Source organism: Salvia hispanica, chromosome 6 (genome assembly GCF_023119035.1).
Source record: "Salvia hispanica cultivar TCC Black 2014 chromosome 6, UniMelb_Shisp_WGS_1.0, whole genome shotgun sequence".
Classification (NCBI taxonomy): domain Eukaryota; kingdom Viridiplantae; phylum Streptophyta; class Magnoliopsida; order Lamiales; family Lamiaceae; genus Salvia; species Salvia hispanica.
The window spans coordinates 41,296,569-41,310,250 of NC_062970.1; the positions used below are offsets into that span (position 1 = coordinate 41,296,569).

At 34.9% G+C, this 13,682-nt stretch overlaps 2 protein-coding genes across 2 annotated transcripts; one reads left to right on the forward strand and one right to left on the reverse strand.

Annotated features, from left to right (window-relative positions):
- The first annotated feature begins 7,384 nt into the window (after positions 1-7,384).
- On the forward strand, positions 7,385-10,366 carry LOC125195719 (low affinity inorganic phosphate transporter 1-like). Its single transcript, XM_048093896.1, has 2 exons — positions 7,385-7,506; positions 8,502-10,366. Exon 2 carries the CDS (start codon positions 8,508-8,510, stop codon positions 10,128-10,130), a length of 1,623 nt encoding a protein of 540 aa, XP_047949853.1. The 5' UTR covers positions 7,385-7,506; positions 8,502-8,507; the 3' UTR covers positions 10,131-10,366.
- Positions 10,367-11,083: 717 nt separating this feature from the next.
- Positions 11,084-13,122, reverse strand: LOC125192863 (phosphoenolpyruvate carboxylase kinase 1-like). Its single transcript, XM_048090532.1, has 3 exons — positions 12,732-13,122; positions 11,587-12,025; positions 11,084-11,451 (listed from the first exon to the last, which is right to left on the reverse strand). The coding sequence occupies exons 1-3, from the start codon at positions 13,074-13,076 to the stop codon at positions 11,396-11,398; spliced, it is 840 nt and encodes a 279-aa protein (XP_047946489.1). The 5' UTR covers positions 13,077-13,122; the 3' UTR covers positions 11,084-11,395.
- Positions 13,123-13,682: the final 560 nt, after the last annotated feature.

Here is a 13,682-nt window from a genome sequence, read left to right on the forward strand (position 1 = left end):
CTGATTTTATTTATTTTCTCTAATTTATTCCACCTAATATCATTGATCAAATCCTAATTTTCTATGTAGTTTGAAAATCAACTACTGAGATCATGGAGTACAATTTTTTGCTAGTATTCTATTAGTGAAAAATCGGTAAACTATATATCTTAAATTATTGACGTATAGACTGCCTTAAATTTGATGCTATACTCCATGTGAGCATTGAAAAATGATGTCATTTCTTAAAAAGAAACCAACATGGTTTGAATTTTATGAAGAAAAATTGGTGTATTTGTGCATGATATAAAAAATAATAACAATAAAGCGTATGAACAAAAACTTAGGAATTAATCCCGTCTTTTATACTAGTTCATTCTCTAACTATATGAAATTAGGTGCCGAAATATGAAGACAATATTGGAACTAAAAATAACTTAAAAGAATAATTTGATAATTACGATCATTTTACCCGTGCACTCATTTGACTGTACCTATCTTAATTCTAGAGTAACACTGTACAATTTTTTACTAATTTTAGTAATACTCGTATTTAAGCAAGAGAGAATTTTAAAATATGTTGCGGAAATTAAAGGAAATTTGGTGACATTGTTTGTTTGTTTGTGTGATTCATTATTATTAAGAAATATGGATGAACACGTACTAGTAGATTCTCCTATCATGATGGTTTAAATTATACACTCCTCTATATAATGTGGTTTAGCAAATTCCTTCTTTATTCTTTGATAATTTTAAAGTGCTGAAATATAAAAAACAATATTGGAACTAATTAAATACAACAACAAAATAAGGAATTAGAAGTTAGAGGCGATTGTAAAAGTTGAGTTAGATCGCTAATCTTAACCGAATGAAATTCATCAACCAGTTTTCGAGTTGAACATCAAGAATTCATCCAATGAATAGTATTGGTACCAATTGCAGAGAGATCACGTGAGTGATATTTGCATTTGTAAGGTAAATTCGTGTTTAAAAAAAATACTACTTCTTTGAGAACTAATTCTATTATGTACTCTGCCCCCATCTGACAAAGTCTATTCCAGAATAACATTTTACAATTTTTTACTTATTTTAGGTAAAAGTATTCACAAAGGGAATTTGACAGAAGGAATAGAATGGAGTACTCCCTCCGTCCCATTGAAGATGACCCACTTTCCTTTTTGGTTTGTCCCAATCAAGATGATCTATTACTTAAAATGGAAATCCTTTTATCTCTACTTTATTCCATCTCTCTCACTTTACTCTCTCCACTTAACACACAAAATAAAGTTGCATAAAATCCCGTGCCGTCCAAGAAAGGGGTCATCTTCCTTGGGACGGAGGGAGTACCATTTATGGAGAATTAGATACGGGTAAGAAATTAAAAGATAGAATGGGTGAATGTGATTAGACGTTTACCCAACAAATTAATTTTGGTGATCAGCATTGTTTTATCAGACAAATTATTTGAAAAAACGTCATTTATGATTGTAATAATTTTTAAAAAATTACAACTCACATACAGCTATGGTCAGATGGCACAAACTTCAGCCTATTTATTTTGAGGAAGACGTTTTGCTAATTGATTTGTGTTAAATCGTCAACATTATTAGTATTATACAAATGAATTAGGAAACTCAATAATATACAAATACAACGGCCCAACTCTAGAAATAAATCCATAGGTTATCTATTAAGCCCACCCATAATAAAAATCTAATTTTCCACCTAATTTCAAATCATTTGTCACATTTCACACACACACGCCCACACTATTCATAGGCCATAGCCATGAATTCCATTCTTAATCTTCATATTATTATTTAATCTATTATTTATGGTCTTAAATATAGCCAGCAATCAATTCTTAGATGGACTGTTAAACATAATTCCACTCTGAATGGCCTTCATACCAGGGTGGGGTGGGGCTCCTATAGCCTTTACTATAAATTAGGAAGAAACTTCTATTCTCTATATAGGTGCACAAATTTGGTGTTAATATATTTTCATATTTATCTTTAATATTTTAGCAATGTTGAAAATATATCTGATAGTAATAGAAAAATTCCAAATACAAAAAGTATCCGACAAAAAAGGGCTTGACTATTGAGCTCTTACAAAGTGAAACTTGACTTTTGAGCTCTTTCACTCCAAGGTATGCAAAAGATATTTTCAACGATGTATGCGTATTCGGTATTATTCTGGGGAAAAAAAATACAAATTACGTGACAGTTTCGTAAACAATATTTTCACATAAACAAATCAATTTTGATTGCTCACTAGTATAAAACGTTACCATCAAATTAGAAAAGAAGTCACATATACCATGAAACCAACAATATGAAAGCATCAACCACCTATATTGTTTTTCTATGGAAACTTATGACAGTGTTCATGAATCATGATTATGAGTTGAATAAAATAGGGGCAATTTCTTTTGTTAATTAGTAAACTAGTTTGTTTGGTTTTGCTCCTGGTATCTTTAGGTTATTATATTGTCTAGTTGTCTTGTATATATAAAATTCAAAATTAGTATGCTAATGTGTGTTTTTTTTCTCGCATTGAGGGGCCTAGCTTGAGAAACTTGTGGTATAGTATAATATTCTTGACTATTATTGACTACACAAAAATACTAATTAAGGTAACAGTTTTCAAATTTGATACATTTTAGTTCACACACTTTATTGGCACTTTCCGGCGAACGAAATATAGCAATATTCCCATTTCCCAACATACTAATAATACTCTTTCTCCGTCCACTACTTGAATCTCGAAACATATTAATCTTGCAGTTGTCTCATTATAATTGAATTATTTCAGTTTTTAATAAAAATATATATATATTTAGTTCCACTTATTCTATTATCCATTTATCCAAGTAATTCTCTCTCGCACACTCTATTTTCTCCATTTAACTAAATTCAATTTTCTTAAAATTATAGTATGCCCCCCAAAAAATTGGCCTTTCTTCATTTGTTTCTGTTTTATGCTTACAAAATAAAACATACTATTATTCTGTATATTTTATATGGATCAAGATTAAAGCTATTTTTTAGTAATAGCCCTTATATCAATTACTCCATGTACTTAAGGTGTTGCTCACAAGCATGCTACCCATTGACTATTCAACCATAATCAATAAATATTAAAGGTTTCTATGATATTTCTACATAATTAAATAATAAATTTTCTTTCATTATTGTACTGTATGATATGGCTGATATTAAACTCCATCTTGTTGAAAGTCGTCTTCCGCGAAATTTTTATTATGAGGATGACCCCATTGCACTTTTTTGAAAAGAGTAGTATATATATTGAATTTTTTAATAAATGAAGTCAAACTTGCAATTTCTTTATGTTAGACTTCTATAATAATTATATAATGAACTGTTAGTTTTAGTCTCTACTCCTAAAAGTCCTATATTTCAGTCCTTTTTTTTTGTAGGACCGATACTAAATGTTTATTTGTGTTAACTTAGAAAAGAGCGTTCAACATTTTTTTGTTATATGAAGATTATTAGTATGGATTTTTTTTCTTCATGTAAGTTATTAAGATATACTCTCCTCTATAAATAATTTTGATAGTAAAAATCATAAATTTTATTATAAAATTAGTAACGTACAAGTGAAATAGACTGAAAAAATAGTCGAAATAGTTTTAAAGTACCGTGAACGGAAATTGAGGCTCTAGATAAATTGGCCAAAAAATATACGACTATTAATATGAACATATGAAATATTGATATTTGATTAATCTGAATTAAGATGTCACATAGAAAGAGACATATCTGTCTAATTAGTACCACTGAATTTTCTATAAACTATACATAGACGAAAAGTACACTCCTACTATATTATATAAGCAAAGTATAGATGGAGTATTTTTCATGACGCATTAGCTATACTTAAAATAATATTTGAATTTAACACACATTAATTTTTTCTACTCCGAGATTATTATTAATTGAATACCTAAACTAAAATCTTTGTTCCGTCACTAATGATATCATTGCTTCGTTATATAAATTTAAGCATAAGTCGCTAATGACGGTCTACATATATTTGAAACGTGTCACACTTTTTTATTAGTAATTCGCCGCCCGCCGCTGCGGTGTGCGGCGGAGAAACGTTGTTTGATGGCTACACTATCGTTTGTTGTTTGACATTAAAATATAAAAAAATGAATATACAATGATTGATTAAACTCTAAAGTTGGGGATTTATTCATTCAAATTTTGTCCTCTCAATGTGGATAGGTGGAATTCCCACAATAAATGGCACACTAAGTGTTTTTGTGTAGTTTATTTGTTTTCTAATCGGACTTCTTTTATAAACTGATCGAACGCTTGAGTCAGAAAACGACGAGCTAGAATTCATTATACAAATAAGAAATTCAAACCGTAAAAATAGAAAATTTATTGGACTACCTTGTGCGCCGCGAAACCTGAATAATTTAAGCACTTAAGTCAAACTAGGAGTTCCATTTATTCTTCTAAAGTACTTATTTTATCACTCCATGAGACTTAAATGACAAATCGTTCTCTTCTACATGCATTTTCTTTCCCTTTTTCTATTTTTTTAAAAAAATATTATAAATTCAAAAAAAGTGTATCTATGTAAAAGATCAACCATATTTAAACCGCTTTTCCAATACAGTTGTTTGGAGATTGTTTCTTTTGAATTGAGAGTAAGTTTGACGAAAGCCTAGTTTCCAACTAAAAGTACTTTACTAATACTAGTATAATTTATTTTTTTGGTGATTAAAATCAGTTAAGGTTGGTTTTGTGATCACACTTATTTTTAATAATATCTATAAATATAGAAAAATTGCCGGTGTGACAGCCAAAATTATAAAACAGAGGATCTCACATATCTTTCAAACTTGTAATATTTGGTAAAATTGAGCCTTTAATCAATTCTAATTGCTTCATTCAGTCCATTCTAGATGTTTAATGATCTTGTCAAAATATACATTGGAATAAATTTTACCGACCCACTAACTTAGAAACGAGATTAATTAGTCTGATAAATAAGTTATAGTGTTGGATTCATCATTGTATCATAAGAATTGATGCAATTTAAGAAAGGACTGATCAAACTTATATGCGAGGATATTCCTCAATATAATTGCTCCACTATGTAAAAAATATTAAAAGAATTACTATCCCATGATTCTCATCATTCGAGTTTGGATTTGTTGCAGAAAATAATCATTCTCTTTTTAAATTGTCCAATTTTACAAAAAATATTCGGAAGTTTCCTAGGAGCTCATTACTAATTTTCAACTCTAAAATATATAATTCACATATATATCATTCACACACAAAAATCGGAAACAATTAATAAAGTACAAAATATACTCCATTTATATGACACACAATACGTATTGGTATGATAGATTAAACGTCGCAATTGAGGTATTCAATTCATGATAACTCTAGTGTGTCTGTGACAGTTGACTTGGACTTTTCTCATATGTGCCAAGAAAAATAAAGATGAATATGGACCCCTAAATGATAATTAAGTGTGAATGGGCCAGCTGCAAGCATGTAGTTGGGGAACAATAATAATTTAATACTACTATGCACGAAATTACTATATACATATAGGGGGCAGAATTCCTAACATCAAATTAAAAATTAATACCAAAATATTTAATCTGGTTGCAATTATTCGGTTGGTTTAATTGTTGTTAGCGCTTAAAATGAAGCATCGCTTGGTGTGACTCTTACTTTAATTTTTCATTATAACCTAAATTAGAGCATTTTCACTATAATTTTGGTGTAACCAACGTCGTATATTATATGATCAATGTAAACTCAGCTTGTACGCCGAGGTCATCTTAATCAACCACATATTTTAAATTTGTTTTTGTCGTAAAAATGGATTCACCACTTCTTATCCTATAATTTATAATATACTATATTTATGTAATGTGTAATTTGTGTGCATATCATTTATTGGTGATTACTTCATACGGTCCAGCATCGTTTACTCATCGTCGACTTTCGATGTCCTACTGAATTACATCGGCTTGCAAGCAAAAGAAGAAGACCTCGTTTTTATATTTTTATGTGGAAAAAGTACTCCACTTTGTGATTGAATATGACAACTTAATTATAGGGAAATAAACTCGATTGCATGATTAAGTTGTTTAAACTTAGAGTGATTTTTTGTACTAAAAAAACCTTAACAATGAATTAAGGTTACATTAGGGTCTCAGGCACATACTAAATCATTACAAAAACTTAACTATATATATAAAAATTATAACGGCAATCGATTATTTTATGTTGTTAGGTCCAAATTATAGAAAACTTGTGTTTCCAACTATATAACCAACACTTCAAATTCAACTAAATGAAAGCATCTTAGTAAAATAAAAGATTAAGATAATTTATTCTCAACTTTCGGTCACTTTCTTTTATATCCTAAATTGCAGTTAATTTTTAAAATTTTCTACACAAAGTAATTGCGTATAAAGATTAGCCTTATTAACTGTATGTATGGATAATGGATTGAACATATCAAGACGTATCCATTGAAAAAAAGAGAAAATGACTTTTTGATGCAATTTTTCCATGTTGTATTTAATTCTACTGACGGTGTGTCAGTTACGTTGCTATGGAAATTTCATGGAAATCAACCAAATAAAATGACAAGGATGTAGGTCAAGAATTTCCTTGGTCACAAAAATTAAAACACAATTTTTCTCTCAAATTTAATTTGCTGAAATTACTAATTGGCAAACATTCTTTAACAAAATACCAAATTTGACTTTCCTCGGTCACGAAAATGTTTTCTCTCAAATTTAGCCGAAATTACAAACAGGCAAAATTCTTTGAAGTTCATAATTTTTGTGAATACCAAATTTGATTTTTCTATTCTCTCAAGTTTAGACGAAATTACAAATAAGTCCATAACTTTTGTGAATACCAAATTTGCCTTTTCCTTGGTCACGAAAAGTCACAAATTTGCTCTCAAATTTAGCCGAAATTATAAACAGGCAAAAATTCTTTAAAGTTTTTAATTTTTGTGAATACCAAATTTTATTTGATGTTTGGTACCGCTAGCATACTAAAATACTACTACCTCATCTTAATACTCCGAATTATACCTTTTCCTTCTTAGGTAACAAGGATATTCTTTTTAAAATACCAAAGTTTTACTTTCCAAAGAAAAGAGAGATATGAGTAAAGAATCTGATGAGGTAAAGTTAATCTTTAAATCACCCATCCGTTGACCAATAGAGTACGAAGTCTAACCAAGGGCAAATTGCATTCAAGGGAGGCCCACCAAAGATGACACGTGTCAAACCTAAAAAGGCAGAGCTGTTTGGATATTGGACCCGTATCCCGAATATGCCGCTTAGATTCTTCACTTCGTATATAAATACCAACCAAGTATTTCTCTACTTCCACATCAAATCGAATCTGTTCCCTCTCTCTCCTCGTCTTGATTTTTTTCTCTGATAATTACTGAAAAATATTTGAAGGAAGAGTGAAATATCGATTCTGAAGCACAGCTGAGGTCAGTGCTGTTAAAATATTTATGTTTTCTTCTTTTATTGGTTTATATCTGAATCACATATATGAAGTTCAAATGCATTTGCTGCTTGAGGAATGAATATGTGAATAGAGGACTTTTTTCACCTTATTGAAAAGGGGATTCCATCTAATTATATAGCTCTTGAATTGATTGTGAATTTGAGTTTGAAGAATCACGTAACGATTATTACAATTCCTTATTTTATGCTTGTAAGTTCTAATAATGAAATTAGGAGTAGAACTATTTAGTTTGCCCTATTTTCAAACGGCCTTTCCAAAGTTTCTGGGAAAGTGCCAACTGCCAACCTTTTGCGATCTCTTTTTGTTTGTGAACCACACGTTTATGAAATAAATCCAATAAATTTCATTATACAACATAAAATTTTATTTTAAAACTTTGATTAATACAATTATCATACTCAATATTTTGTACTTAATGGTATATATAAAAATATTAATTATAATAATTAATAAACGTATATTTTCTATTTGACGGCGTGGGCACATACGTAAATTGCGGAATGAGCATGTTCGATAACGATAAGTATTGAAATTTCAACGTTCAATAAAATAAATCTAGGGATCTGTGCCATAATAGAAACAGCTGTGGGCATTAATTCAAAATCCGGTCATTGATTTTAATCCATATATTGACTTATACTACCATTATTGACTTCAGAAGGAGAGTTTTCTCCATTTCCATGTCCTATCTAAACAACCATTCAACTCTTCTGTTCAATAAATATCTTAAATAAGTAGAAGTAGTATACTTGGAAATATATCGTTTTCCTATATGATTTATCTCATGTACTACTACTAATTCAGAAAAAAAAAATATTTTCTTAATTATTTAAAATCATGTCAAAATTTGACATGATTTTTTATAGTCAGAATCTTCCAAAACAATGCATTTTAATTGAAGCACGTTTATCTTGATTCGCATCATTATTTTAATTGTATCTTGGATTAATTTTTCAGGTAGTTATGGCTAAGAAACAATTAGAAGTGCTAAACGCACTAGACGTTGCCAAAACACAATGGTACCATTTCACGGCGATCGTGATCGCCGGAATGGGATTCTTCACCGACGCCTACGATCTCTTCTGCATCTCTCTCGTCACCAAGCTCCTCGGCCGCCTCTACTACACCGTCCCGGGCGCCGACAAGCCCGGCACCCTCCCCCCTAACGTGGCCGCCGCCGTCAACGGCGTCGCCTTCTGCGGCACCCTCACCGGGCAACTCTTCTTCGGCTGGCTCGGCGACAAGCTCGGCCGCAAAAAAGTCTACGGCATGACCCTCATGATGATGGTCATCTGCTCCATCGCCTCCGGCCTCTCCCTGGGGAGCCAGCCGAAGGCGGTCATGGCCACCCTCTGCTTTTTCCGCTTCTGGCTTGGCTTTGGCATCGGCGGCGACTACCCTCTTTCCGCCACTATTATGTCCGAGTACGCCAATAAAAAAACCCGCGGCGCATTTATCGCCGCGGTCTTCGCCATGCAGGGATTTGGCATCCTGGCTGGCGGAATGGTGGCAATTATTATGTCGGCCGCATTTAAGGCGGCCTACCCCGCCCCGGCCTACGAGGTCAACGCGGCCGCCTCCCTCCCGCCCGCCTCGGACTACGTGTGGCGGCTTATTGTTATTTTCGGCGCGCTCCCTGCGGCCCTTACCTACTACTGGCGGATGAAGATGCCCGAGACCGCCCGGTACACCGCCCTTGTCGCGAAAAATGCGAAACAAGCGGCGGCCGACATGTCTCGGGTTTTGCAAGTGGATTTGGAGGCGGAGCCCGAGCGGGCCGGTGCGGAAAATCAGAAGCAATTCGGGTTGTTTTCGAAGGAATTCCTCCGGCGACACGGGCTCCACCTCCTCGGGACCACGAGCACGTGGTTCCTCCTCGACATCGCCTTCTACAGCCAGAACCTCTTCCAGAAAGACATCTTCAGCGCGATCGGCTGGATTCCGGCCGCCAAAACGATGAACGCTCTAGAAGAAGTGTACAAAATTGCGAGGGCTCAAACGCTGATCGCTCTGTGCAGCACCGTCCCCGGCTACTGGTTCACCGTCTTCTTCATCGACAGAATCGGAAGGTTTTTCATCCAAATCATGGGCTTCACGATGATGACAATCTTCATGTTCGCTTTAGCCATCCCCTACGACCACTGGACTCACCGGGACAACCGGATCGGGTTCGTGGTCATGTACTCGCTGACGTTCTTCTTCGCGAATTTCGGCCCCAACGCCACGACGTTTGTAGTCCCGGCGGAGATTTTTCCGGCGAGGTTCCGGTCGACGTGCCACGGGATATCGTCGGCGGCAGGGAAGGCCGGGGCGATTGTGGGCGCGTTTGGGTTTTTATATGCGGCTCAGTCAAAGGATCCGTCGAAGGTGGACGCGGGGTACAAGCCCGGGATTGGGGTGAGGAACTCGCTGCTGGTGCTCGGGTGCGTGAACGCGTTGGGGGTGTTGTTTACTTTCTTGGTGCCCGAGTCGAATGGGAAGTCGCTGGAGGAGATGGCGAGGGAGAACGAGAATGAGAATGAAGATGGGAATGGAAACGAGATTACGGAAATGGGTGTGAGAGATTCTAGGACGGTTCCGGTGTGATTGAGATGGAATTTTTATAAGTGTTCGATTTCCTAGATAGTAATTTTTAAGTCATCTTGTATTCGATGAGTCGGATTTGAATGTGTGTGGTACATCACATAATCGATTAGTGATTAAGTCGTAAAACGCTTTTGTTAGATTGGTACCTAATTCGATTCACCAAAGTAATGTAAGTTGGAGTATTTTGTTAATATTTCATTAAAAAAAATATATCATAATCAATATTTATTTGGATATGATATACTCCGCACCTTAATTTGAGTCAACTCTAATAATCAATTTTTATCTAATAAGAATGACAATAAGTTAAAAAAGAAATTATTACATACTATAATTTGATGCAACAAAATCTTGATGATAAAAAGAAAAATCAGCTGAAGTATATAATAAAAATAGTAAGTGATTTGGACTCTGATACAAACTGGATCTCATTTTGGCTATGTGCAACTATGAAGATTCCAATCGCCACCATTCCAACAGATTTGCCAAAATATTGCGGCTGATTTGTATACAAGTTTACTCACATAGTGATACAGATTAATTATTTTTCCTATTGTTTAGTTGATTATGTCTAGTATGTTTAGAAGTGAAAATTTTTACACCAACACAAAATCACTAGACTTGATGAAATTGATGGGCTGAGTGTATAGCCTTATCGTATCGATCCAATAAGACTCGCAGTTTCATGTTGTGTTTGGCACTTTGGGTAGATCCGTGTCATTTTGTATAACACGATAATTTTATGTCATGTTCAAATCAATGTCAATGCACGTTCTAGCTGTGGGAGATTGTCTTCTTGAAAAACTAGAAGATAAATTCTTACAAAACAATTTCACTTGTTCTTGATTTCAGATTAATTAACAAAAACTTAACAGTACAAAGTGGAAATTTGGCAACTTATAGCATTAATATATTGACAAACATAACCTGATGCAGATGAGAAGTTCAAAATCTTATAAAAAGAAGACTTGATTCCATCAGCCAAATTTACAGGTGATCTTGGGGGTCTCTTCTCTTCAACATACTAATAAATTGAGAATCAAAGAAGGGAAACACAAAAGGCTAGTGCTTATACAAACACTTCCATTGAAAGGAAGGCACTCGCCATTTGATGCTACTAGTTCCGATTTCTGAACGAACTTTGTACAAGACCACGGTGCAGAACATTCTTCTACTATATATCTAGCTAAGTTTATGGACACGGTGCCTATAAAACGGGTTCATATCCATTTACTCGGTTCTTGGCTGCATTAAAAACAACATTCTCAAGCAAGAAGACCCACGTCTATGGAGTCGCCACCATTTGTCATCCACGGATGCCCTTCACAAACAGATTTTGAAAGCTAGTTTAGTATCACATTGTTCATAGTATATAAAAGCAAAAAGAGAGGATATGCAGCTTCTAATCACTAAAACAGAGAAAACAAGACGGTTATTAGTTGGCATATATGCTTACTCAAGACTTGGTCAGCTGAGAACCTTCGAGACACATCCTTACAAAGCATTCGTCTCAGCAGATCCTTAGCTTCTGCTGAAACTGAGCTGAAAACCTTCCTCGGGAATCTCAGATTCGCCCTAAGCACAGCCTCAAAAATCTCCTGTGCCGACTCTCCATAGAAAGGAGGGATCCCAGCTAGCATTATGTACAATATGACACCTGCACTCCACACATCCACCGTTTCGTTGTAGTCCCTGCCTGCTAATACCTCCGGGGCAACGTAGTAGGGGGTCCCGACAATCCCAGACATCAGCCCTCCACCGCCAAAACACTCAGCTGAACCAAAATCCGCAAGCTTTAGCTCGTTGTAGCTGTTGAAGAGAATGTTGTCGGGTTTGATGTCACGATGGGCTATTCCGTGGTTGTGGCAGTGTGCTATGGCCTCCATTAGTGGCAACTGCGTTAGTGTGTCATGATCAAGTAAGTTAGCATAAATATCATACAACAAAACCATCTTTGAAGAAGGCAACTCCTCTACTTTTACTATAGTTGGGAATACGTTACTACAGACAGTTACAGCTATCAACTAATGAAGAAAATTGGTTGCAAAAACAGAAATTTCCCTAATTCATTATCTCAAACAAGGAGAAACTTTACATGTGCTCAAATCCCACATTATTTAACTCAAGAATGGTCAATGACAATCTCGTGTAAATCTTTCCAATGTCCATTCCAAGTAAATAATCATATAATTTCCTAACTTCAACTTAGGATTTTATAAGATAAATTACCGGATTATAAATAATCATATAATTTCCTAACTTCAATTTAGGATTTTATAAGATAAATTACCGGATTATAACTACAATGAACACCTTGTCAAATTTCTCTAAAAATTGCAGTAAGATATTTTTATTTTCAAGCTCAACCATGATTTTACCAGAATTCCTCTGGTTTTTAATTTTTGAGAAACTGCTTCAACAAAAAAAGGTTTTCTGGTAACAAATTGGGGGAAAAAGGGGATTCTTTTGAACCAAATTGGGGGAAAACATTCTAATAATAATTTTCAAAAAAACAAAATTCCAGAAGCTAAGCATAATGTGTGTACAAAATCGCATTCAGCAGAAGAATAAAAATGAAATTCATGGAAAAGAAGAACTAACGAGGAATCGGCGGGCTTCGGACTCGGCGAGAGCGGGGCGGGCCGTGATCCGCTGGAAAAGATCGCCGCCGGCGCAATACTCGAAAATAAGATGCAGGAAGTGGTCGTCCTCGTAGACATCGAAAAGTCCGACGACATTGGGGTGGGCGGAGACGAGGTGCATGAGCTTGGCCTCGTTTCGGAGGCAGAGGCTGTCGACGGGGTCGTCCTGGATGAGGCGCTTGTCGATGGACTTGAGGGCGAAGCAGTCGCCGGTGAGGGAGGAGTGACAGGTCGAAACGACGCCGTATCTGCCCCTACCGATCTCGTCGCCCACTGTGTAGTCTCTCTCTAGCTCTCCACTCATCACTTTTTTGTTTTGTTTTTTCTCTACGGGATAAGCAGTTCGTACGGTGGGTGGGGTATATTTATGAGAGAGGAGAGAGAGAGAGAGAGTGTTTGGTAGTTGGAATTTCGGAGAGGAATATTCGGTTTAAATAGGAAGCCAATTAGACGAGCACACGTGTTATCCGAGTTGACGGAGGCTTGACGGTTTCCGATCAGGTGTTTCCTTGTTGCGTCGTAGTAATAGATGAATATTTTATTTTTGCTTCAGCATAACCATACATTGATTAAAATACTCTATTTATAATCGTGATTCCAAGTCTATTTAGGATTTCTAAATCAAAATTGAAATATAAAATTGTAATAACCCTTCATTATAGGAATAGATAGAAATAAATATAACGATTAATTGTGGGAAAATCATGAATTTGGGATTTAGCTGCGAATATCCTATGTGGAATATATCAGATTGTCTACGCGTAATATACTATTATTAATGTTTAATAATTCTTTCTCTTTCTTTTTGGTACACCAGCGGGGAACACTCATTTTATATTTCTTATTCATATTGATTGCTGTAAAAGTATTAAAGATGGAATGTTCTTCATGTGGTAATCAAGATATTAAG

Coding starts and splice junctions, on each gene's coding strand:
- LOC125195719 (XM_048093896.1), top strand. CDS start 8,508: ATGGCTAAGAAACAATTAGAAGTGCTAAACGCACTAGACGTTGCCAAA.
- LOC125192863 (XM_048090532.1), bottom strand. CDS start 13,076: ATGAGTGGAGAGCTAGAGAGAGACTACACAGTGGGCGACGAGATCGGT. Junction 12,026..12,731: donor CCGAAGCCCGCCGATTCCTC/GTTAGTTCTTCT, acceptor ACACTAACGCAG/TTGCCACTAATGGAGGCCAT. Junction 11,452..11,586: donor CTCAGCTGACCAAGTCTTGA/GTAAGCATATAT, acceptor CTGTTTGTGAAG/GGCATCCGTGGATGACAAAT.